General features: G+C 40.0%; 1 protein-coding gene across 4 annotated transcripts in view; it reads left to right on the forward strand.

The window, feature by feature from the left end:
- The first annotated feature begins 5,288 nt into the window (after window positions 1–5,288).
- The window catches only part of NBAS (NBAS subunit of NRZ tethering complex), a 341,400-nt gene continuing 323,448 nt past the window's right edge, over window positions 5,289–23,240 (forward strand). For all 4 annotated transcript variants that reach the window (XR_004485944.2, XM_004274869.2, XM_033437419.2 and 1 more), the window contains exons 1-6: window positions 5,289–5,429; window positions 6,775–6,829; window positions 8,385–8,421; window positions 11,199–11,276; window positions 11,630–11,677; window positions 16,196–16,239. Coding sequence is in view for 3 of the 4 variants with exons in the window: in XM_004274869.2 (XP_004274917.1) it covers window positions 5,313–5,429; window positions 6,775–6,829; window positions 8,385–8,421; window positions 11,199–11,276; window positions 11,630–11,677; window positions 16,196–16,239 (379 nt within the window). In the remaining variant the exon portion in view is untranslated. The remainder of the gene's footprint in view (window positions 5,430–6,774; window positions 6,830–8,384; window positions 8,422–11,198; window positions 11,277–11,629; window positions 11,678–16,195; window positions 16,240–23,240) is intronic.

Consider the following 23,240-nt stretch of genomic DNA (forward strand, 5'->3'; position numbering starts at 1 on the left):
CTCCCATCCCACATGTTGGAACTTCTGGTCATCCAAGACAGTTCATTTCCACTTTCCACCATCTAAATGCTCCCTGTGATGTGCTGTGGTGTGAAGGAAGGAGTGCATGACCAAGACCTGGAGAACTGTGTTTGAATTTTGGGTCTCTTGTGACCTTGAAGTTCTCTGAGTTTTCATTCCCTTACCTGTGAAATGGGGATCTGAATCTCACCCCAGAGCTTCTGTTTATTCACATCAGCAGTGGCTGTGAGGATGAAAGGGCTCTGTAAGCCATGAATACTCTCAGTGTATTAATTAATAATACTGTCAATGTATTATTAACTAATAACTCAACTCGGAAGCAACATTGCAGACAGCCATACATTACAGATTCTAAATCAGGTAAATCTGCAAAATCCACTGGTAGAAGTGTCAAGAGAGAAGTGGTTTCAAGGCATTGCAACTCCACTCGAATTAGCTTAAGGTGACTGTGCTGGCTTGCTTACCTGGGAGGATGCAAGCATGCAGATGCCACTTGTCTCAGGCACGTTAATAGCAAATGAAGTCTCTCGCCCTCTGGTTTTCCTCTACGTATTGGTTTCATTCTCTTACCATGCAGTCTTTCCCTCCATTGTGAGTACAATGGCTGTTGACAGCTCCCAATCTGTGTTCTTCAAACTTTTGTGATCCAAAAAGGAAAGGTGCTTTTTTCCTCCACTTAAATCTTTAAAATAAATAAATAAATTGCAGGGAAGAATTCTCTGCCCAATGCTTGAAGTCAGGGGAATGGGGCCCTTTGAGTGGGCAGACATGGATCAAGGAGACAGAGTTTGGGGACTGGCTGCCCCACGAGAATTTCCCGACTGAGTGAAGGAAGAGGCAGTTGGAGCAGTTCTACAAAAGCAAAAGGCCTGGGCAGACACAGCGACAGCTGTCACTATGGGTACGAGGGAGGAAGAAGAGGGTGATGATGAAGAGTCTTGCTGTCCTTATGAACTGCCCAAGGTCTCTTCATTAAATCAGCCACTCTCCTGTTTACGGTCAGTGTGACCATCATCTTGGTTTGTCCAGGACAGTCCTATTTCATGCCTGTTTTCCTGGCATAATTATTAAAATCATCCCTTTTCATTTTCAAAAGTGTCTCAGGGAATTCCCTGGCGGTCCACTTCCATTGCAGGGGGCATGGGTTTGATCCCTGATCAGGGAACAGATCCTGCATGTCGCGCAGCACGGCCAAAAAAAAAAAAATAGCGAGAAGTTCAAAAGTGTCTCAGTTTGGACAACTAATTAGTGACTGTAAATAAGACCCATTAGCTATTTGGCTTCAGTCACCCAACCTGTCTTAAATCACTACTCCTTTGACTCAGGTGAACTTTGATTTACGCTTTGATCACCCCTCTGCCTTTTCTTTCCAACCCCGGTGCCTGATGGTCTCCAACTGGAGCACTTCTCGGGACATACATATTCTTTTTTTTTTTTTTTTTGCGGTATGCGGGCCTCTCACTGCTGTGGCCTCTCCCGTCGTGCAGCACAGGCTCCGGACACGCAGGCTCAGTGGCCATGGCTCACGGGCCCAGCCGCTCCGCAGCATGTGGGATCCTCCCGGACCGGGGCACAAACCCACGCTCCCTGCATCGGCAGGTGGACTCTCAACCACTGCGCCACCAGGGAAGCCCAGGACATACATATTCTTACCACCTTCTTCCGTATTACTGGTCACCTCACATTCTTCTCCTCCCAGGAATATTCTGGATTTTAAATGGTGGTGACGAAGACTTTATAATTTGTCTATCTGCTCCAAGCCCCTGCGGTAGCAGAATCTTCCTTCCAGGAATTGCTCCAAGTTAAATGTCCAGTCACTTTCCAAATAGTCTTGTTTCTGCCTGTGCTTTTGTTTCCTCGGAATACAAGTCCCTCCTCAGAGGTCAGCCAGGCATGGCTTCATGTTTCCTGTTCTGGTGTGCAAACTATGATAAATGGGGTAAGGGTGAGGATGGATAAAGCAAAGAACACAGTGTGATGATGGTGAAAGAAAAAAAAAATCTTGGTAATGCACTTGTGGTGGTTTCCCTCGAATACAATCTAAGAAGGGAGCATCCTTTGTCACCTTGGCCTGTTACCTCCCGGCTATGGTTGTGTGGATCAGGTGGAGGTAGAGAAGAAAATGGACAAAGTAGAACACAATCTCAATTTCTAACCGAGAAAGGATGAGATAGGGAGGAGAAGAGCCAACAAGACGAGGCGCACAGAAACGGGAGGGGGCAGTGTGGAGGCCCCGTATGTTCCAGGGTCCACCCCCGACACTGTATTCCCTCTGAGTGAATGGTGTTCCTACCCCTTCACCTTCTGCAGCACGTGATGTAAGAAGTGCTCCCTGAGGCTCTGCAACTTGCCAGCCCGAGTGGGGTGGGGAGAGGAGATGTCTGGTGTTTGCATTTGAAGATTTGATAAAAAGACACAGCTGCTGAGAAGAGAAGTAGTTGGGGGAGACAATGTGAGTTTTTCATTTATTCAACAAATAATATATATTTGGCCTCTGCTCTGTGCCAGGCACTGTTATCAACTCTGGGGATTTGGCAGGGATGTATATAGCATCTGTGAGATAAAAGGAAAAATATGTATAGTGGTCTCTGCCCCTGGTTCCTGGCACAGAGCTCCTAAAACCCTTGTAATTTCTTTCTTTTCTTTTTTTTTTTTTTTGCGGTACGCGGGCCTCTCACTGTTGTGGCCTCTCCCGTTGCGGAGCACAGGCTCCGGACGCGCAGGCTCAGCGGCCGTGGCTTACGGGCCCAGCCACTCCATGGCATGTGGGATCTTCTCGGACCGGGGCACGAACCTGTGTCCCCTGCATCGGCAGGCGGACTCTCAACCACTGCGCCACCAGGGAAGCCCCCCTTGTAATTTCTTAAGTGTTAAGGATACTAGGAGCATCTCTTGTTCTAATGAGCTGACTCTGACTGGGCTCCTGGATGGTGGCTGGTCACCAGAAAGACCAAGCAATGATTAGAAGCTTTGAATTTTTAGTTCCCCCACCCATCTTTCAGAGAGGGGAGAGGACTGGTAATGGAATTGATAATTGATCACACATTCATGAGGAATCAATCTTCCATACAAATCCCACCGGTAGGGGCTTCTGAGAGCTCCAGACCGGTGAATTTGTCCACACTGGGAGGGTGATGCACCCCACCTCCACGGGGACAGGAGCTCCTGTGCTCAGGACCCTCCCAGACCTCACCCTCTGTATCTTGTCATCTGGCTGTTCATCTGTATCTTTTATCATATCCTTCAGCAAGAAATGTGTTTCCTGGAGTTTTGTGAGCTGCTCTATCTAGCAAGTTAATTGAACCCAAGGAGGGGGCCCTTTGGAATCTCCAGTCTATAGCCAGTTGGTCAGAAGCACGGGTGATAACCTGAGTTTTCTGACTGGCATCTGAAGTGTGTGTGTCTGTGAGACAGGGTTAGTCTTTTGGGACTGAGCCCTTAACTTGTAGGATTGATACGATCTCCAGTTAGATAGTGCCAGAACTGAGCTGAATTCTTGGACACCAGCAGTTGTCCAAGAACTTGTTGGTGTGGGGAAAACCTCCACACACTTGGTGACCAGAAGTGTCAGAAGTGAAGAGCTTTGTGTACGAAGTGAAGGAGACTCCCAGGGAAGAAATACATTGTAGGGAAGATCCGGATTTTCCCTTACGCAGGTGGGAAGCTGACTTTTTTCCATTTTAGCATCTATATGTATACAGTAGAGCACTCTGTTCTAGCAGAGCAGAGTGAAAGTGAAAGGGGACAGACAATAAACGAATGTAATAAAATATAAATTATATAGCATTTTGGGTAATGACAAGTGTTATGAAAAGAATGTAGAGTGGGTAAGGGAGATCTGGAGGGCTGGAGTTCAGGGAAGGTGGTTACAAATTTAAAATGAGCGGTCAGGGTAGGCTTCAGAGAGAAGACGACATTTGAGCGAAAACTTGGAGATGAGGGAGAGAGGCAAATATCTGGTAGAAGAGGGCTGTTCCCTCTTCCAGGGAGAGGGAACAGCCCTTGCCAAGTGCTTGAAGAGGATGTGCGTCTGGTGTGTTCAGAAGCAGCAGGGCCAGCGTGGCTGAAGGTGGCCGTGGAGCGGGAGATGAGGTGAGAGAGGAAGCGGGAGCAGGCAGGGGATGCAGGCTTGCTTTGAGGTCATTTAACTTGGGGAGACACAGGAGGCTCAGGCTTCCCAGAGGAGGGTTTTCATTGCATCTCTGCCTGATGCATCTTGATGGATATTACACAGTACAACTCCTGCAAGATATCTTCAGTATTTGTGTTTCTTTTGAATGTGACACAGTGCTAATTCCCTGGACACTGTGTATTCATTCAGATTGCAATAGGCTCTGCTTACAGGGCAGGGCTTTCCACAGAGAGGCACCTGTTGAATGAAGGAATGAATCAATGAATGAACAAATGAGACTGGACCTCCAGGTAGGTCCTCAACCTATTATTTCCACTTTATTGCCCCACACTCTTTCTGGACTTGGGTTCTAGTCAGCTGCCTGCACTTTCAACTAGATATTTCTGCCTCTGTCTTTGCTTACCCCATTTCCCCCTACTTGAAAGGCTCTCACCAAACCCTCTCCACTTGATTCGAATTCTATCTGTTGTTAAAGACCCAGGATATGCTCCACTTCCTCCAGGAAGCCCCTCTAGACCCTCCGGCCTTCGTTGCCTTTTCTGAACTCCTATAGCATCATTCTTCTGATACCTTTTTTTTTTTTTTTTAATTTAAAATTTTAAACTTTTTTTGGCTCTGCCGTGCAGCTTGCGGAGATCTTAGTTCCCCAACCAGGGATTGAACCGCAGGCCCACAGCAGTGAAAGCGCCGACCCCTAACCACTGGACCACCCAGGGAATTCCCCTGATACCTTTCATTAGTTCAGCCTGTTGCACTGGATAACTTTTTGGTGTTTATTTAAAAACCGCTGTTTGCCCTCTTTCTATATGTAGGCAACGAATACATAAATGCTAGATCGTAGGGATATGATATATCACTTTTGTTTTATAGAAGCTGACTGGATAGGAGAGGTTCAGACTTGGCTGACCTCACGCAATTAATAAACAGGGAGTGACCCGGGACCAGGACCTAAGTAGTAGCCCAGACAATTAATAGGCATTGTCCCACCTATTCACACAAGGGTTAACCCAGCATTTCCTTTCCACGCCCTGTTAACTCCACCCCTTTCCCCATGAACCAAAAGCGGAGCGGCCAGGGAAGCTTGTCCCTTGCGGGATGCCGTAGGGGCCCGCCCTCAGCTGCTCTGGGCCCGCCCTTAGCTGTTGTGGTCCGGTCAAACATGGCGGCCTCCGAGTCAGCGGCGGCTGTGAATCCAGGCACTGCGGAGGGCGAGGAGGAGACGATTCTCTATGACCTGTTGGTCAATACCGAGTGGCCCCCAGAGACAGAAGTACAGGTGAACCAGGCTCCTCCAGGGCTGAGGCCAGCTTGGTGCGGGCGCTGCCCCGGCAGAGCCACGTTGCAGTAACCACGTAGGAGAGTGGAGCTGGGTGGGCGGGGGAGCAGGACTCCGCCGCTTATGCGGTCGCCCTGGCAACGGTACCGTGGGCTAGCGAGGGTCTGGGTCCCCCAAGTGGGATTTCCTGGGATTCCTCCTGGGCTCCAAATTAGGATGTCGGGGGGCGGAACCTCGGTCCCTGAGGCATGTACCTCCCCACGCTGGTTTTGTTTCACTGCTCCTACTTGGAGGGGAGGCACAGCGTTGGATTCGAGGATCCTTCTCATATCTAGACTCTTGGTGGTCCCTTCCCGCGGGCCGGCTAGGGCTGGGCAAGGCTGATCCTCATCTGAAGTGGGAGGATTTTCCAGGACACTACAGTCCATCTCAGCATCTGCTGGGCTGTCGTGGAGCGCGGCATCAAACCTTTGCTCCTACTTGGGCCTGAATTGCGCCAGTTCTTGTGTATTTCAGTATATAAGCATTTAATGAGTGTATGTGTGTGTGCGTCCGTGTTCCAGACACTGTGCCAGGCGCTGGGCTTACAGAGGTGAATACCTTTCGTGGTATTTGCAGTCTAGAGGGAAGACAGTGGAGTAAACGTTTTTCATCGCCTACTGTAATATGCGCTGTAATAGCGGTGTGAGCAAAATGCCTTGGGGAGTGAAGATTTATGAGCTACGGACCCGGCTTTGGGTTCTCTGTTAAAAAGGGGTCGTAGGGGTTGGTAATCTGGACCTTGGAGTTATTAGTTTCGTAGAGAGGACCTCCCAGGCACAGAATGAAGAGTAAGAACCAGGAATCCACATTTATTCAACAGCTATTTTATGAGTCCCTAACGTGTGCCAGTCACTGCTTTTGGCTGAGAACACGCAGGAAGATCGGAAAGGACTTTCTGTAAAGATCATGGAGCCCAGCCCATATGAATTCTTATTTACAACGTCTTTTCTGAGTTTCTTTACTGGAGAAAGTACTCATTCTCCTGCTTCTCTTTGCTTTGTTTCTATCTGTAAGTAGTTTTTTTTTTTTTAATTTATTTATTTAGGCTGTGCCAGGTATTAGTTGTGGCATGCAGACTGTTAGGTGCGGCATGCATGCGGTCGACCAGGGATCGAACCTGGGTCCCCTGCATTGGGAGCGCGGAGTCTTACCCACTGGACCACCAGGGAAGTCCCTATAAGTAGTTTTTAAATACTGGTAACTTGTACCCAGTACTCTGAGTATTAGCAAAAAAACATAACTTATTGTATAAGTATTACTAGAAAATTCTCAAATGTGTTTGTTTTTGTTTTTCCATTTGCAGCCTAGAGGCAACCGGAAACATGGTGCATCCTTTATCATCACAAAAGCAATTAGGGGTAAGTATAGCACATTTATTTTTCTACATATAATGATACAGTTAGCCGATAATTTTTTTCTCATTCTTTTCTATTCATAACTGCTGTTTTAGGAAGTTTAGGGATTTGAAATGTGTTCTTCTGAGTTTTAATGTAGAGCCTGATTAAAAATGCATAGCATAAATGTTATGTAAGCTTTATTTTATAAAAAATGCATATATACATATATGATATATATGATATGTCTATAAATATACATATGTGTGTATATACACATATGTATGCATATGTTTACACACATACATTTTTAATGCGGCTTAAAGTATGGCCTGAGTTTAACCATTATGGATGTGTTCTGGAAGAAATGAAGAAAATCAAACCCACTCAGAGAATCTACGGACATCGACGGTGAAAAGGGAGTGACAGACCGTTTTAAGTGTTTTACATGATGTTTCAGATACATCTGTTTAGAGTCACTCAGATTACAAATTTGATTAACTAGGACATTCGTTTAACTCCCGACAGACTTTATGTATGAGCTCACGAGATCTGAGAAAGTATTGAGCACTAGCTGATTAAGCTGGTGTTACGAGGGCTTTATGTGTATTTATTGATGCAATCCTTAATGAGACCAACAAGGTAGATGTGTTAGGAATTTATGTTTTTAGATGAGGAAACTTGCCCAAGGTCATGCATTTGGATTGACTACATTTCTTTCTGGATCCAAAGCCCATCCTTATTATACTGGGGAATTTCAACTACTTATAAAGAGAAGGTTCAGTTTCAAAGGAGTTGAGTACTTGAAATTAACTCTAATTTTATCTTCTGATAAAGATAAAATAGTTTTATCTTCTGTTACAAGAAGTACTAGCATGTTCAATTTTCATTATCACAAATGTGAAATTTTGAAAATTTAGGAAATGTACACAAGTAATAAAATGTACAAATTTAGAGAATATAGACAGCCACAAATTAGAATAAATAATTCCTCACTTTACCACCTGGAGATAATCTCTTATCCTTCAGACCTTTTGCTATTGATACATACATAACCATGTACACAGGTTCACACATGATTACATTTTAAATGGAATCATATAAAACATTGCTTGTCCATAGTGTGTTAGAGATTTTGTTTCCCATGGACTTCCCCATTTTAGGCAATATTATTATTTTTTAAGTCTTCGCTATAAAGTGTAAAATGGTATCTTAACTTTTATACAAATACTTAGGTTTTAATGGGTGATTACTATGACTTCTCCATGGTTTTATTAAAGCCTGTTAGGAGAAATTTAGCATCTCAAACCACTTTTACTTGTTGTACTGTTTGGAAATACTTCAAAGTTCTTTGAATAACACAAACTTGGGACTTAATATAAACCAATATATGATGTAAAAGTTATAGTGTATATTAGATTATATTTATTCTTGTCAAGAGTTGTATTCTCCATGTTTTGTTTTGTGATGACTCAGTCTACAGTATATTTCAGGTTTATTATCAATAAATCTAAAATTGAAAATGATTCCTAAAGAATAGCTCATTCATATTTTGCTTTGCTGTTTCTTTTTATTACAGATCGTTTATTATTTTTAAGCCAATATATCTGGTACAGGTGAGTCATGAATTCTTCAGAGAAACAGTATGAACAGCAAATACAAACAATATTATTTGTATTTATGATTTAAGTTTTCAGAATTGAATCCCAGATTGTGATATGGATACTGACATTCAGGTGAACCCAATTTATAAGATAGACCTTTCAAACATTTGGCCTACCCTGACAAGATCTCTCAGTAAAAGTAGGGTACTTTTTGATCCCTTAGTCATTATTAGGAATATCTCATAGCAATTTCTACTTTCTCTCTGTTCTCAGCCTTATCTTGAATGCCCACATGATGGATCTGTGCTTGTGTATCTTTTTAAAAGCCTTTTTGTTCTTATTGTTATATCGACTCTTGTGGTTAATATTCATTCAGTTGCTATGCATCAGAGAAGGTTCTTTAGTTTCAGTTCTTGGGAACTTCTTAAGTCTTTTGAATGTTAAGTGTGTTTTTAGGCCTGGCGCTAATATTCACCTTTAAAAGGAACAGTGAAATGATTATTCTGACCAAGATGCATGTGTAGGAATTGTTTTATAGAATTATTTACCACAGATTGCCTTTTACTCAAGGACATCTAATCTTAAAAGCTCCAGAGATAATAGAGTTCTAGTTCTATAAAAGGGACCTTTGGCTCTTCTCTGAGGTTAGCTCCAGTGCTTTTCTGCTTTTACTGTGTGTGTGTGTGTGTGTGTGTGTGTGTGTGTGTGTGTGCGTGCGTGCATAAATTAAATTCCTTATTGAATTTTATCTTATTTTTGGGGGTGTGGGGTGTGATAGAGAACTGAGTGAGGGAGAGGGTAGAGGTGGGGAGGGGAGTGTAAGAGCTAGGCTGTTTTTCCTGGTGTCACCGGGCTACACTTGCTAGTGCTGAGCACCCGTGGAAAGGGATGGCAGAAGATACGTCTGTTTGGGTCACTCCTTGACAGTAAGTCCTTTTGTTATTTGTTAAGAAAGAGGACTTCCAAGTGCTCCCTCTGATACAAGCCTTGCCCAATGTGTAAACGCCTTAAGATCAGGCATCAGGAGGTATGTTTCTCCCAAGAAGTCCCTTTCCTTGCATTGGCCACGTTGATCAGTGTACAGACCATCAGTGAGCACACCATGAGGTGATTATCTCGTCTTCCCTGTGGTATGTTTCTTTCAAAAAGCTTGTAGTTGAGTTTTTTTGTTTTTTTTTTTTTGTAGTTGAGTTTTTTGCTCTTGAGTTTATGGTAATTCTACCTAAAAGGTTTCGGGGCCAATATTTCTTTCAAGAGGCTTTTTCTTTTCAAGTTTTTTTCTTTCAATCATGAAATACTATAAACAGACTGAGAATTATAGACAGTAATATAATAAACCTGTTACGATTTCTGTCCACATCTGAACTAAAGCAGTTGTTGCTGTTCTGCCATGTTTGCTTCAGATGATAGCCCTGTTGTTCTTTGTATGCAAGATGATACAGCTCAAGTCCTCTCCCCACACTCTGCCCAACCTTTCCCCACCCTTCCCCTCCAGAGGGAGTTATCATTCTCATGTTGATTGTATCATTCACCTGCATGTTTCATCTTTATTATTTCTGTAACTATCTGATGGCATTAAATATTTTATGTTTTAAAAATGAACATGAATATACTGAATGTAAATTACTAATATTTTTTATCCTATTTTGTGTTTTTATTATTTTTTTTCATTTTCCTGTCCCCACCCCCCCAGTCAAATTATTTTCTTTCTGCTTCTTTTCCACCTATTTTCTTGATTTCTTCATGTGTTACTCCTCTAATTTATCTCCTGATTCACGTATGGTGGATCATTTCCTTACATATTTTGTGAATGATGCTATTGTGAGCTTATGCCTGGGCATCTTGTGTCACATGAGTAAAGTGAAATTGCAGTCCAATCTTGCATTCAGTAAAAAGCTTGGGGTTTTGATTTTTTCATAGGTTTCATTCCCATCCCCCCACAGACCAGAATTCCAGGCGGAGATGAGATTCTGGAAGGTCTCCCTGGGCCTGTGGTGACGTTTGTCTAGTTCTCCCTTCTCTGATAGCACTGCCATTTGAGAGTCCTGGCCTTTGCAGGAGTCTCACCTCCAGCTGGTGTCCTTCCTGTGGCCCACAGCTCATTTCCTCTCCCAGGTGTTAACTCTCATTTTGAGTTCTGTTTCTCTCTTTGTCCTGTACCCAATCCTGACTTTCAGTTCTCTTTGCATTTGTAGTTCTTGGAGATTTCTTTCTTGTGAGTTTAGCTGTACATTAGAATATGTTTTCGTTAGAGTTGAGCCAGAATTTCTAGGTGTGCATTGCAGGAGGGGTTTCTTTTTTTTTTTTTTTTTTTCTTTTTTGCAAAGATGTCAAACATTTCTTAGAATTTTTTTTTAACATCTTTATTGGAGTATAGTTGCTTTACAATGGTGTGTTAGTTTCTGCTTTATAACAAAGTGAATCAGTTATACATATACATATGTTCCCATATCTCTTGCATCTCCCTCCCTCCCAAGGAGGGGTTTCTTATAAGCTCATTCTGCTATGTTACTGGCACCCTCAGTATCTTCTCCTTAGAAAAAATAAAAAATTTATTTCATTGAACACATCACCACGTTTTTTTGGAAATAGAGAAATGTATGTGGTCAAGTTTCAGATGTCCAATTAGTAAGTTTTGGTTTTGGGTTTGCCAGTATTCAGTTTTTATATTCTAATGGAAAAGAATCCTTATCGCTTGCCATAGATCTATATGTTATTTATAATGTTTACCTACTTATACGTGGTTTCCGTGATTAGATGTTAAGTTAGCTGATGTGTTGTGGTTTCAGCCCTGCACCTTTTCTGCTCCCTGATGGACTAGTTCGTTTGGTTAATAAACAGGTGAACTGGCATTCGGTACTTGCAAGGTAAGAATGCATAAAATTCACATAATGTTCCTCTGCCTGGGCAACCATTTAAATTCCATTATGGATATTAATTTTGGTGTCCTTATGGCTTGCAGTCTCGATTTTTATTGTATATAAATTCCCTGTGCCACATACGATTAGTATCGTTTAAATGTGTTAATTAAACTGTATTGAGTTATTTTGTATGCTTTTTGTATCTATATACTCATCTAATTATAAAGTCAAAAAGTTGGATAATTAAAGATATGAACAAATTTGAAAATGATTTTAATTTCTTAAAATGATTCCATCTGTGGTGAAGATGGCTGCAAACACTCACATAGGAATTTGTTTCTCTTTCTCTCTCGTGAAAGCAATGGGAAGCTTTTGGCTGCTGTTCAAGATCAGTGTGTGGAGATCAGGTAACTGTTACTATTATTCATATTCAAAATTTCCCTTGAGAAAAGTTTTACCTAATTTATGAGAACTAAGATTTTTAAAGGGGGTATATTTAAAGGAATTTTATTAGTAACTCATGTAATTTTGTACGGTGTCAAGCACCAACTTGTGCCAATTGAAGGATGAAGGATGCTTTCTCAGAGTATGCCTTCTGCTTCCCCAGGTTACTCTGCTGTCTCCTGAGAAATTTTACTTTCTCAGCAGACAACGGTGTATCTTCCAGAACTCTGAAAATCACTCTTGCTTGACCAGTTACTGCTAAGACAGCTAAGCAGATGCTCAGGAAGGTATACAAAAAATAGAGGTTGCTTTACTTGTTGGCAGAAAGCTGTAGATGGAATATGGGTTTGCAAAACACTAAGGCTTCACGTTACTGGAGACCAGTGATACTCTCTGTCCTCTTGAGACATCAGTGGCGTTACACACATCTAGAAGAAGTCTCTAAGTTGGGCTTTCCATGTACTTCATTTTTAAGTAGTATATCAGTTGTGAAAGGAATAGCAACAATAGCAACTAATTTAGGAAAACTAGTTGATTTTCTGGGAAATTATCAGCAGGAAGCCAAATGTGTTGCATCTCTGAAAGTGGGGGCTACTCCTTTCTTTAAGGAAGCCCTAACTCTTGAGTCTCAAAAGATAAGCACTGAGGCAGAAATTTCAGGTTGCCTAGATACCAGTCAAAAGTTTTTTCTACCACTTTATTATTGAGTAAAACTAGTATTAATGAGCATTCAGTTGTTAGCACACTGGTTTTAGCTTTCTGCTTGTGAAATTTCTTTTTCCATTTATCCAAATGGAACTGGACCCCTCAACTTTTGGGAGAGTAGACAAGAGGGTTTGTCCCCATTGGGGCACCGACTTCAGATTGGGAGGCTCCGTAATCCTTCTTAAAACTATCAGGATAGAAATGATTGGCAATAATGACAGCCTTTCAGAACTTCATTTCTTCATCTGGCATGGCTTTAATAGGCAGGACCCTTTTCTCTAAGAGCAACAGTGAGCATCAGGTGGCACAGTGTTTGAACTGATATTGTTCATAGAAATGGGCTAGCATTTCCTACTCCATTTGCTGCAATGATGTCAAATTTTTTTTTTTTTTGGAGAAACGTGCTCATCTGTGACTTCTTTATGAACAGCAGATAGCAATCAAAATTTCCATCTTCTTTCCATGAAATGAGAACATTAATGGAATGATTTTAGGTGTTAAGGTTGGAATATGCATGTGGGGATGGCATTGATATTTAGGCTTGTGAAGGAGAGTTTGACAAAGGGTTTCTGGAACTTGTTAATAAAAACTGTGATGAAAAGAAAAAATAATTGTTTGCTTTTGTAAGAGCATCTGCTACTGGATTGCTAGTGAGTAAAATTATATTTATAAAACTTATACATATATCCAGCTCTTTAGGAATTCAGTCATGAATTTGAGATTAAGTGGTGAGGGAAGATTTCTGGGCAACAGAAGTGATGCTCATCAAGGTCTTACTCATCTGGTCTGTAATTTGCAAAAAAGCTTTGTAACTTATTATATTCAAAGACTCTGGTATGGTGAAGAGTCAGCTCTCTCAGGAAGCCTTCCAGGAACTCATTCCCAGTGGATCCCCCTTCCCCTCATTGGTTAGGTGCTGATCCTTTATGTTCCTATAATAATTAACACATTTATTATACTTAATGATAAGGTAATGCTAACAGTGTTGGGCACCACTGTGTTCGTTGTTTTTTTTTAACATCCAGCATTGTGTGTTACATGTGTTAACTCAATCCTTGCACAAGGCCAATGAGGTAGGTATAACTAGTCTCTATTTTAGAAATAAGGAATCTGGCACAATATGGTTAAATAACTTGCCCGAAGATTTGAAATCAGCCATCATAGCTTCATTGTTCATGCTCTTATCTACAAATCTACTACCTTTTGATCATGCCTTTTAGCCATCTATGCCCATATGCTTATATGTGGATTTCCCCCAGTATATTAAGGGCCATTGCTTTGCACAGCTCCAGGGGTGCCATTTGCTTGAAACTCAAGTGATGGGGTTTGAAGTCTACAGCTCCATTATACTGTGTGTTCCTGGGAGGCATGGGCTGTCCTTTTTTCCTAGCACTTGTATATTTCCTTGGATGTAATAGGTGCTTAGTTTATGTTTAATGAGTAAGTGATGTGTTTGCAAGTGGGACGGGGAAGCAGATGCTGGGAGGGCATTACAGGGCAAGTCTGCTGACTTGCTCGGAGTTGGCACTCAGTTGATTTTGTTGAAAATAGACACCCACACTTACTTTGCAGTAACCTGAAAGGAAGTGTCTTTGAGCAAAGATGTGGGATGGTGAGCAAAGAAAAAGGGCAAGGTAGATCCCCGAAGTCAATGCTATGAATAGTGGCTGTGCCTGAATAATATTTAAGACGTTTGTTCTCTCTTCTCTGTACGTGTCTTCTCTACCACAGTGAAGAGCACATACAATCCAAGTTGGCTCCAGAAGTAATAGTAGTGGGCACCCAGTATTCAGTAAATATTTGTTGAATGGATTAGAATATGAAAGATAATTACAGTATCTGGGGTTATTATTCAATGTTAGGAAGCAGTTATAAATGTGAAATGGTTTTTGTGGAAAACATGCAAAGCTGAAACACACTTTAGTTTAGGAGACAGCTCTGCCTTTTGCAGGATAGGACTGGGGCTGCTCTTCCCCAGCTTTAGTTCTGTGGTGAGTGGCAAGTGACTCTAACAGCTTGCTCTAATGTGGCGTACTTAACCTGCTTGTGTGTGGCGCTCACGTGGGTGAAAGGTGACTTGTGAATTGCTACTTTAATTTGTAACTTGGTGGTGGTTATCAGTGGTTAATATATGTTTCTTTTATTCCTAGATAGTGAAGTAATATGTTATAAATATGGGAACTAATAAGAAACCATCACAGAATACAACAAAAAGCATTAAAATAGGGGACTCTTATAAAGAAGGCACCTCCTTCCCCCCAGTTTGCTCATCTTTCTTAAGTGAATACATTCTGTGAAGTTTCGACAAAACAAATTTATGTCTCCCTCCCTCCCTCCCTCCCCTTTTCCAGCAAAAAGAGCAAACTATTATTTGTGATTATATTAAGGATGAAAGTAATGAACATTTACTTTGGTCTAGTTCATACTAATTTATATGTAACGTCTCATTTAATCTTTTCGCAAAGCTGTGAAGTTGCTGTTACTTATCCTGTGTTATTGAAAGGAAAATGAAATCATGTTGAATATTTTGTCCAGGTTACACGAGAGAGCTGAAATCAGGTCAAGTTCACTTCAGAGATCATGTCCTTTCTGCTCTAGTCCACACAGAGGCCTAATAGTCCAATTTCTTGAGGAAATTTATTTCCATATTTGTAACTGGATTTTGTTATAATATTTTAATAAATGGCTAAAAATCTTGAAGAGTCTGTAAAGTTTGTTTTAAAGGTAATGCTTAGTTATTTTACAAATATTAGAAAATACAGTTAAGTAATTATGAAAGAAGAACAGCAAATTTTACTGTCCAAAGTTGTCTACTGTCAGCATTTTGGTGTATGTCCTCTGACACTTTTCTGTGTGTGTAAAAAATATATATAGGTAGATATATACTACATATATATATGTAGATGATGCTGTACATTCTATTTGATACCTTTTTCTTGATAACTTTTGAAAATTAAGATATTGTCAGCATCTTTCCATGTCACGTATCGTAATAGCATAATATTTCATTGATTATATATAGCAAAATCTAATAATTAATCTCTTCATACTGGCTGTGTTTTTCTCTTTCATAACTTAGGCTGCATTAGTTGCCTTGATATCTGTGTATATCTGTAATTATTTCCCAGGGATAACTTTGTAGAACTTAAATTGCTATGTCAAATACTATGGACATTAAAGTTTTGGATAATTATTACTAAATTCTTTTCTAGAAGGTTTACCAGTTTTCATTTTTGAAGATATAATAATTAGAATACTTTAGTATATATTTCAATATCACAGATATTAAGTAGGTCGCTAATATAAATATGGTCACTTGTTAAAGCTATTTGACTTGTTAAAACAAGACTTTTCTCCCTAAGTGATTGAACTCTGCAATATGATTCAGACCAGTGGTTCTTAACCAGGATCAATCTGTGGAGCTTTAAAAAAAATATTTGTGCCTCTGGGCCCCGTCCCGGATTTACTGCATCAGAGCCTTTGTGGATAGGGTCCGGGCATCTCTATTGTATTAAAAGACTGTGCTTAAAATCAGTTACGCTTGTATCACTAGATTCCTAATGTAGCTATGTTCCTAGTGAAATAAGAAGGTTGGAAGAAAACATTGTCACCAATGAAAGGCTCTTACTTGAGGCACAAAACCGTCCATATGAGAGAAGGAATGATTTAGTGTTGTCTAGAGAAGTTGTCTGGTCTGTGTTTGTGATGTCTTATAGTACTACACAGCAGTGTTGTTATGGCAAAACTGTTGTCTTAATTTTACATATATTTTGCAGGTCTGCAAAAGATGATTTTACATCTATTATTGGGAAATGTCAAGGTAAGAGTTTCCAAAATAGTCAAAAAACGAAAAATTCAAATCTGCAGCAGTTAATTTTTTTTTTTTTAAACTCATTTGTTGGGCTTCCCTGGTGGCGCAGTGGTTGAGAGTCCGCCTGCCGATGCAGGGGATGTGGGTTCGTGCCCCGGTCCGGGAAGATCCCGCATGCCGCGGAGTGGCTGGGCCCGTGAGCCGTGGCCGCTGAGCCTGCGCGTCCGGAGCCTGTGCTCCGCAACGGGAGAGGTCACGACAGTGAGGGGCCTGCGTACCACAAAAAAAAAAAAAAAAAAAAACCTCATTTATTTATTTATCTATCTATTTATTTATTTTGGCTGCATTGGGTCTTTGTTGCTGCACGCGGGCTTTCTCTAGTTGCGGTGCACGGGGGCTACTCTTTGTTGTGGTGCCCGGGCTTCTTGTGGTGGCTTCTCTTGTTGCAGAGCATGGGTCCTAGGCGTGTGGGCTTCAGTAGTTGCAGCACATGGGCTCAGTAGTTGTGGCATGTGGGCTTCAGTAGTTGTGGCTCGTGGGCTCCAGAGCGCAGACTCAGTAGTTGTGGAGCACGGGTTTAGTTGCTCCACGGCGTGTGGGATCCTCCCGGACCAGGAATTGAACCCATGTTCCCTGCATCGGCAGGCAGATTCTCAACCTCTGAGTCATCAGGGAAGTCCCAGCAGTTAGTATTTCTTAAAAGTCAGAATAGATACTGTTTATTGACAAGGATTATTATGAATTTATTAAAATAATTTTAAAGCATCTTAACTGATTTCTATTCTGTAAATGTTTTGCTTTAAGATCTGAATTTTGGAGAGATTTGAAATTGAAACTGTTTTACAAAAGTCTAAGCCAGTTTTGGGATAAAGTATTTGTATTTTGAATTCAATGCAGAAAATAATTTGTAGATATGTTAGGAGTTGGTCAGTTATAGACTAGTAAAAATAATCTTGGATTTGATCATTGTTTGATATACGATTCAGCAAAAATTTACTGAGTATCATTTATGTATGTGAACCATTTTCCTGGGTCCTAGGGGTATGATTGTGAGCAAAAAGTCATGGCCACTTACCTCACGAGGCATGTAGACCCTCAACTGTATACTTACAGACTGATAAATCTGATGAAGGAAAAATACAGAGCAGAGTGAGAGTTTAACCAGGGGTGTGAGATGAGATTGTTGAGAAAAAGTGACTTTTGGAAAGCAGCCTTAAGAATGAGTAGAAGGTAGGAGAAGAGGGGGGAGTGTTTTGATCTGTGGCAGCCGTGTATGAAAAGGTAGGAGAACCATATGGGAGGAAAACAATTAAGTGGGTACTGTTAGGTAAATGCATCTATTACTTATGTTTTATTTACAGGACCTCCAGTTCCATTTGTCTGACCTTGTGTTACTTTAACAGTGGAGTAGTTGTAGGAATCATCATGATGATAATCATAGTCATTGTGGTGATGACACAGCCACTTGTCATGTCCTTCCTGTGTGCCAGGCGCTGCATTTAGTGCTTTCCATGGACTTTTCCTCATTTACTTGGAAGAACATAGTATACATATTTTACCTTAAAGCAGCATTAGGGTAGAATAAGTAATCAACAGTGAAAGAGCAAGGAGAAGGGAGGCATTGGTAGCTTTGAAATCTGCAAAATGGTGGTAAGACAGAGGATTCCCCCTGGCTGGTTGGTCTTAAGTTCCTGGTGAAATGCAACATTAGTGGCCTAGGGCCAGTTTCCTTCTCATTTTCTCATTCTCAGCTGTCCAGATGTGTTCAGAAGATTAAAAATCAAATATTTTAAAAATGTTTTCAGTCTCGTATAAGTGGTGATATTAATTGTATTAGTATGTCAGAATCGTTATTCTTATACAATTCCACATATACTAGTGGATAAACTAGTAATAGAGTTCTTATGGAGTTAGCTTTACGTATAGTGTATATTGTCACTTAAAAGCAAATGTGAAATTTCCTACATATTTATATAAATTTACCTCCCCTTCTTAAAATCTGTTCCTTCTGTTCTGTTACTTGGAGAACCCTGTTCCCTCAGTACTCTGGTCAGTGGTACCATTATCTGTACCAAGCCAAAAATCTAGACAGTTTCTCTTCTTTTTCCTTCTCTCCCTTCTTTCTTACTTTGACAAATATTTATTTAGTTGCCACCATATGCCAGACACTATTGTCCTAGGCAATCTGTTTACAATGAGGAATAAGACATAGGTTACCTAGATTTAAGGGTTTATAGTCCATCAGGGGAGAGAGAGAGAAATAATTCTTTGCACTTACACTGAGTGACACAGTGGAGAAGCCTCACCTTATCTTAACTTCACCACGTCCTGCGAATCTGTTTAAATGGCTCTTGCTTCCTGCTTGTGCACTTCAGCCATCACAGCTCTGGTTCAGGCTCTTAACATTTTTTTTTACTTGGTTTCTTACAACAGTCTCCTGACAGGGTTTTCTTCTATATGCCCTTCACTTATCAATACTTTACCCTGCTTGTCAAATTGATCATCCTTCATTGAGAATTCTCTCAAGATTACCCTTCAAGTCTGGCTTCACTGCTTCCTAAATATTAACCTTGGACAAGTTACTTTACCTCTCTGAGCCTCAATTATCTGTAATACAGGCAAACTCCTATAGAATGGATTGTGGAAAAATGATGTGAGCTAATATATATAAAGCTCTTAGCATAATGTCTGACATACTAAGTACTTAGGAGGCATTAAGCTATTATTACTGTTACTAGTACTGTTATTCTGCCTAAAATCTTTCAATTGTTCACTCTTGACTATAGAATGCAGTTCATATTTTCTAGTTCAGGACACGAGTCAGCCTGTGTCTGTCCTGTAAATACCCCTGCCATACGTCCTGTGATCTAGTATAAAGTAGCTTGCAGTTTTCCATCCCCATTGTATTTTTCATGCCTTGGTACAGATGGTTCCTTTAGCCTAGAAGCTCCCACCTTTATATTTAATTAATTAGTTCTGCATGTTTTAGTTCAAGCATCAGCTTTTTTTGGAAACCTTTTTTTCTTGCCCTCTCCCTCATGATTTGTGCATTTTTCTTAATGTTTCTGTAGGACTTCTTGTACCTATGTCATTTCACTTAGCCTAATCTTTCCTTTTTAAATTGTTGACTTGCTTGTTTGATTCCTAATTAGATTGAAGGCAGGGCTTCTGCCTTACTCAACTTTTTTTTTTTTTTCGCATTCTTAGTGCCGAGCATGGTGTCTGACACGTAGAAGGCGCACAGTTTTTGACCATATCAAGTGGATAATGGTAGTTGGGAACTATTAAAAAGATTTTTATGAATGAATCTATGAAAAAGTGTATTTGCTTGTTTCTTGTGAGTTAATTTTGTAAGTTCATGAGTGTGTGTGTATGTATGAGTATATATATACATAATACATATATATGTATGTATTTTGTATATCTATATAGACATATATAAGTTTATGGGTAATTGTCATGATATTCATGTTTTTTATTCCTGTTGTATGCAAGTGTGTATACATACCACAATTAGAACAATAAGGGTAGGTAGGAAGCCGTATTTGCTCAGTATCTTTTTGAAAGTAAATCGAAGGGGAGTAGTTTTTGTGAATTTCTAAACCTTGGGGCTTTAGCATTTTCTGAATTTGCTTCCTATAGTTTTTTCACCAGCACTTATTAAAGTGGACCAGGCTTGGCTTAAATAACGTATAAGGATCAAGAAGTTCCGAGAAGAATAACTTGGGGGTATTCAATTGCCTTTTCTCCCAGTGCGTCCCTTTTGTTGGGTGAGGGCTTGGGGAGCCTGCAGTGGGCTTCTGAGAAGTGGTGCTCAGAATGGTGGAGTGATTCAGACAGACAGCCCCTTTGAGCTTTGACATTAGACCGTACTCTGAATCAGTAAGTAAGCTGAGAAATCTGTAAGTTAACATGAAATTGGGAAGATTAACCCTTCTGTATTTTACACAGATTGTGATATTTGTTAGAGCTTTTACTGTGTACAGTTAATGTGGCAGCATGAGTGAAGTAATAATGCCTTGAGAACTAATGTTTTATTTTGTTGGCTTCTGAATGTGTGGATTTATGACTTTAATGTGCATTAATGGCTTCTTTCCATTTCATGTAATGTGAGGTAGTGATCATTTGTTTATTATCTAACTCATCTTTATGGGAATAACTCATATGCCAAATGATATTTCCTGTGTATGCCTGGAGAGAAGGAGCCGGATGGTTGTTAATGCGTTTCTGAAACTACATATCGTAGTCTGCAAACTGAAATAGGAGCTATTTGGTTCCACTTTGGTATTTTTCAGTTATTGTTTTATAAAGTATATGCTGTTTGAGGATATTTAAATGTGGATTGCAACTTGTTGGCTATGTTTGCCAGGCCATAAATAGTAATTCAGTCTTCTCTTTCTATCCTGAATAGTGACCTAAAAATAGCACATGGAATTAGACATTTTCAGAGCTGTACTATGTTAATCAGGAGATTTTTCTCGTAGTTCTGATTTTGAGATACCATAAACCAGAGCTTCCCAATGCTGAGCAGCAGCTTGCCTAGTGTAGGTGGGCTGAGGTCCTGTCAGCCCTCCAGTGGCCCGGTGGCCCTCTGACAGCGTGAGCTCAGGCTGGTTGCCTCCAGTTTCCAGCAGCCTCATCAATTTACCCATAGGTGCCATACAAACGTGATATTCTACATGTGTCTTGACATGAAAAAGGTTGGGAAGCACGGACTGTTTGAAGCACCCAGATTTTGAAATGAAACATTTCATTCTTGAACTGTGATTCAGGAACCTCAGGTTATATGGTAACTATTTCTTTTCATAACTTTGTTTTTTTTTTTTTTTTTTTTTTTTGCGGTACTCGGGCCTCTCACTGTTGTGGCCTCTCGTTGCGGAGCACAGGCTCCGGATGCGCAAGCTCAGCGGCCATGGCTCACGGGCCCAGCCGCTCCACGGCATGTGGGATCTTCCTGGACCGGGGCACGAACCCGTGTCCCCTGCATCGGCAGGCGGACTCTCAACCACTGCGCCACCAGGGAAGCCCTATTTCTTTTCATAACTTTTAATTTTTTTCCTGTTGAAAAAATAATGCACATTCTCAGTAAAAATTTTAGAAACTAAGAATGAGCAAAAGTAGAAAATAAAAATAAGCATACTATCCAGAGATAAGTACTATTAACATTCCATGATCTGTTCTTTCAGACATTTTTCTGTAAGTGCTTGTTACTATAGATATGCTCTGTGAAAGTAAAATGTTTTATAATCTGCTTTCTTCACTTAAAGATAGATTGTTAAGTCTTTTAGGTTGAAGTTAAAGAAGAACTTTCCGAAGTATCTTTTTTGATCTTTTTTTACTGGATAACTTCCTGAGTGTTAAGATGTAGGTCTCCCAATCATCCAAATTATCCAGAAAGTGCCTATAAATTTGATCTCTGAGGAGTAAGTACCTCAGTGTTATACTTGATTTCACAGGCAAGGTAGAACCATCATTAGGCCTTTGTGCAGATAATTGTGTATAACATAGGTAGCAGATTATTACATCTATGTTCATGGAGCTATTGGTTTATAGATTTTTTTTTTTTTTTTGGTAATGTTTTTCTGGTTTGGTATTAGAGTAGTGCTGGTCTCAAAATAATGAGTTGACAAGTGTTCCTTCTTTTTTTGTTTTATGCAAGAGTTTGTGTAAAATTAGAATTATTTCTTAATTGATAGAATTCACCAGTGAAACTTGGAGTTTTGTGAGTAGGTTTTTAATTCCTAATTAAAATTTTATAATAGATATAAAGCTTTTTAAAATTTCAATTTCATCTTCTTTCGGTTCCAGTTTTTTTAATGGAATTTTCCCCTAAATTTTAGCATATATTGGCTTAAAGTTGCTTGTAGTACTTCCTTATTATCCTTTTATTGTCTGTCAGACCTGTAGTGATGTCCCTCTTTTGTTCTTGATATTGGTAATTTGTGTTCTCTTTCTTTTCTCTTGATCAGTCAGGCCAGAGTTTTATCAGTTTATTAATATTCAATAAAAATAGGTTTTGATTTCTTTTTCTGTTGTTTTCTTCTGATTTTTGCTTTTATCTATATTATTTCCTTTCTTCTGCCTACTAGATTTAATTTGCTTATATTTGTCTAGATGGAATATGGAAATTTATATCACTGACTTTAAACCTTTTTTCCTCTGTAAGCATTTCAGTTTGTTGTAATATAAGCAGTTTTGTTATTGATATCTAATTCTGTTGTGGTCAGAGAAAATATTCAATATGATTTTAACCTTTTAAACTTATGGAGACGTGATTTATGGCCCAGCATATGGTCTGTCTTCAAAAGAATTTGATTCTTGCATACGGTGCAGTTTTTAGGTATCGTGGTTTACAAATGTTAATTACATTGAGTTGGGTTAGAGCTGTTCAGATTTTTATATATGCTGATTTTCTGTCTAGTTGTTCTGTCATTTCCTGAGAGAGGAGGGTTGACATTTCCAAATATAATTGTGTATTTTATTTTACCCGTTAGTTCTATCAGTCTTTATGTATTTAGGGGTTCTAGTTTATAGGTGCCTACACATATTATTTTGTCTTCTTGATGAAATGGCTCCTTTACTGTGATGGAATGTCCCTTTCTATCTCCAGTAATACTTTTTGTCCTGGATTCTATTTTGTCTAATATTATTACAGTCGCTCTAGCTTTTTTAGGATTAGCATTTGCATGACATATTTTTTTCTCTTCTTTTTCATTTATCTGTATTAAATGTACATCTCTTATAGAAAGCATATAATTTGTCATGCTTTTTTTTCAGTGTGACAATTTCTGTCATTTAATTGTAATGTTTAGAACATTTACATTTTTTAAAACATCTTTATTGGAGTATAATTGCTTTACAATGGTGTGTTAGTTTCTGCTTTATAACAAAGTGAATCAGCTATACGTATACATACATCCCCATATCTCCTCCCTCTTGCATCTCCCTCCCACCCTCCCTATCCCATCCATCTAGGTGGTCACAAAGCACCGAGCTGATCTCCCTGTGCT

Source organism: Orcinus orca, chromosome 13, assembly GCF_937001465.1.
Source record: "Orcinus orca chromosome 13, mOrcOrc1.1, whole genome shotgun sequence".
Classification (NCBI taxonomy): Eukaryota; Metazoa; Chordata; class Mammalia; order Artiodactyla; family Delphinidae; genus Orcinus; species Orcinus orca.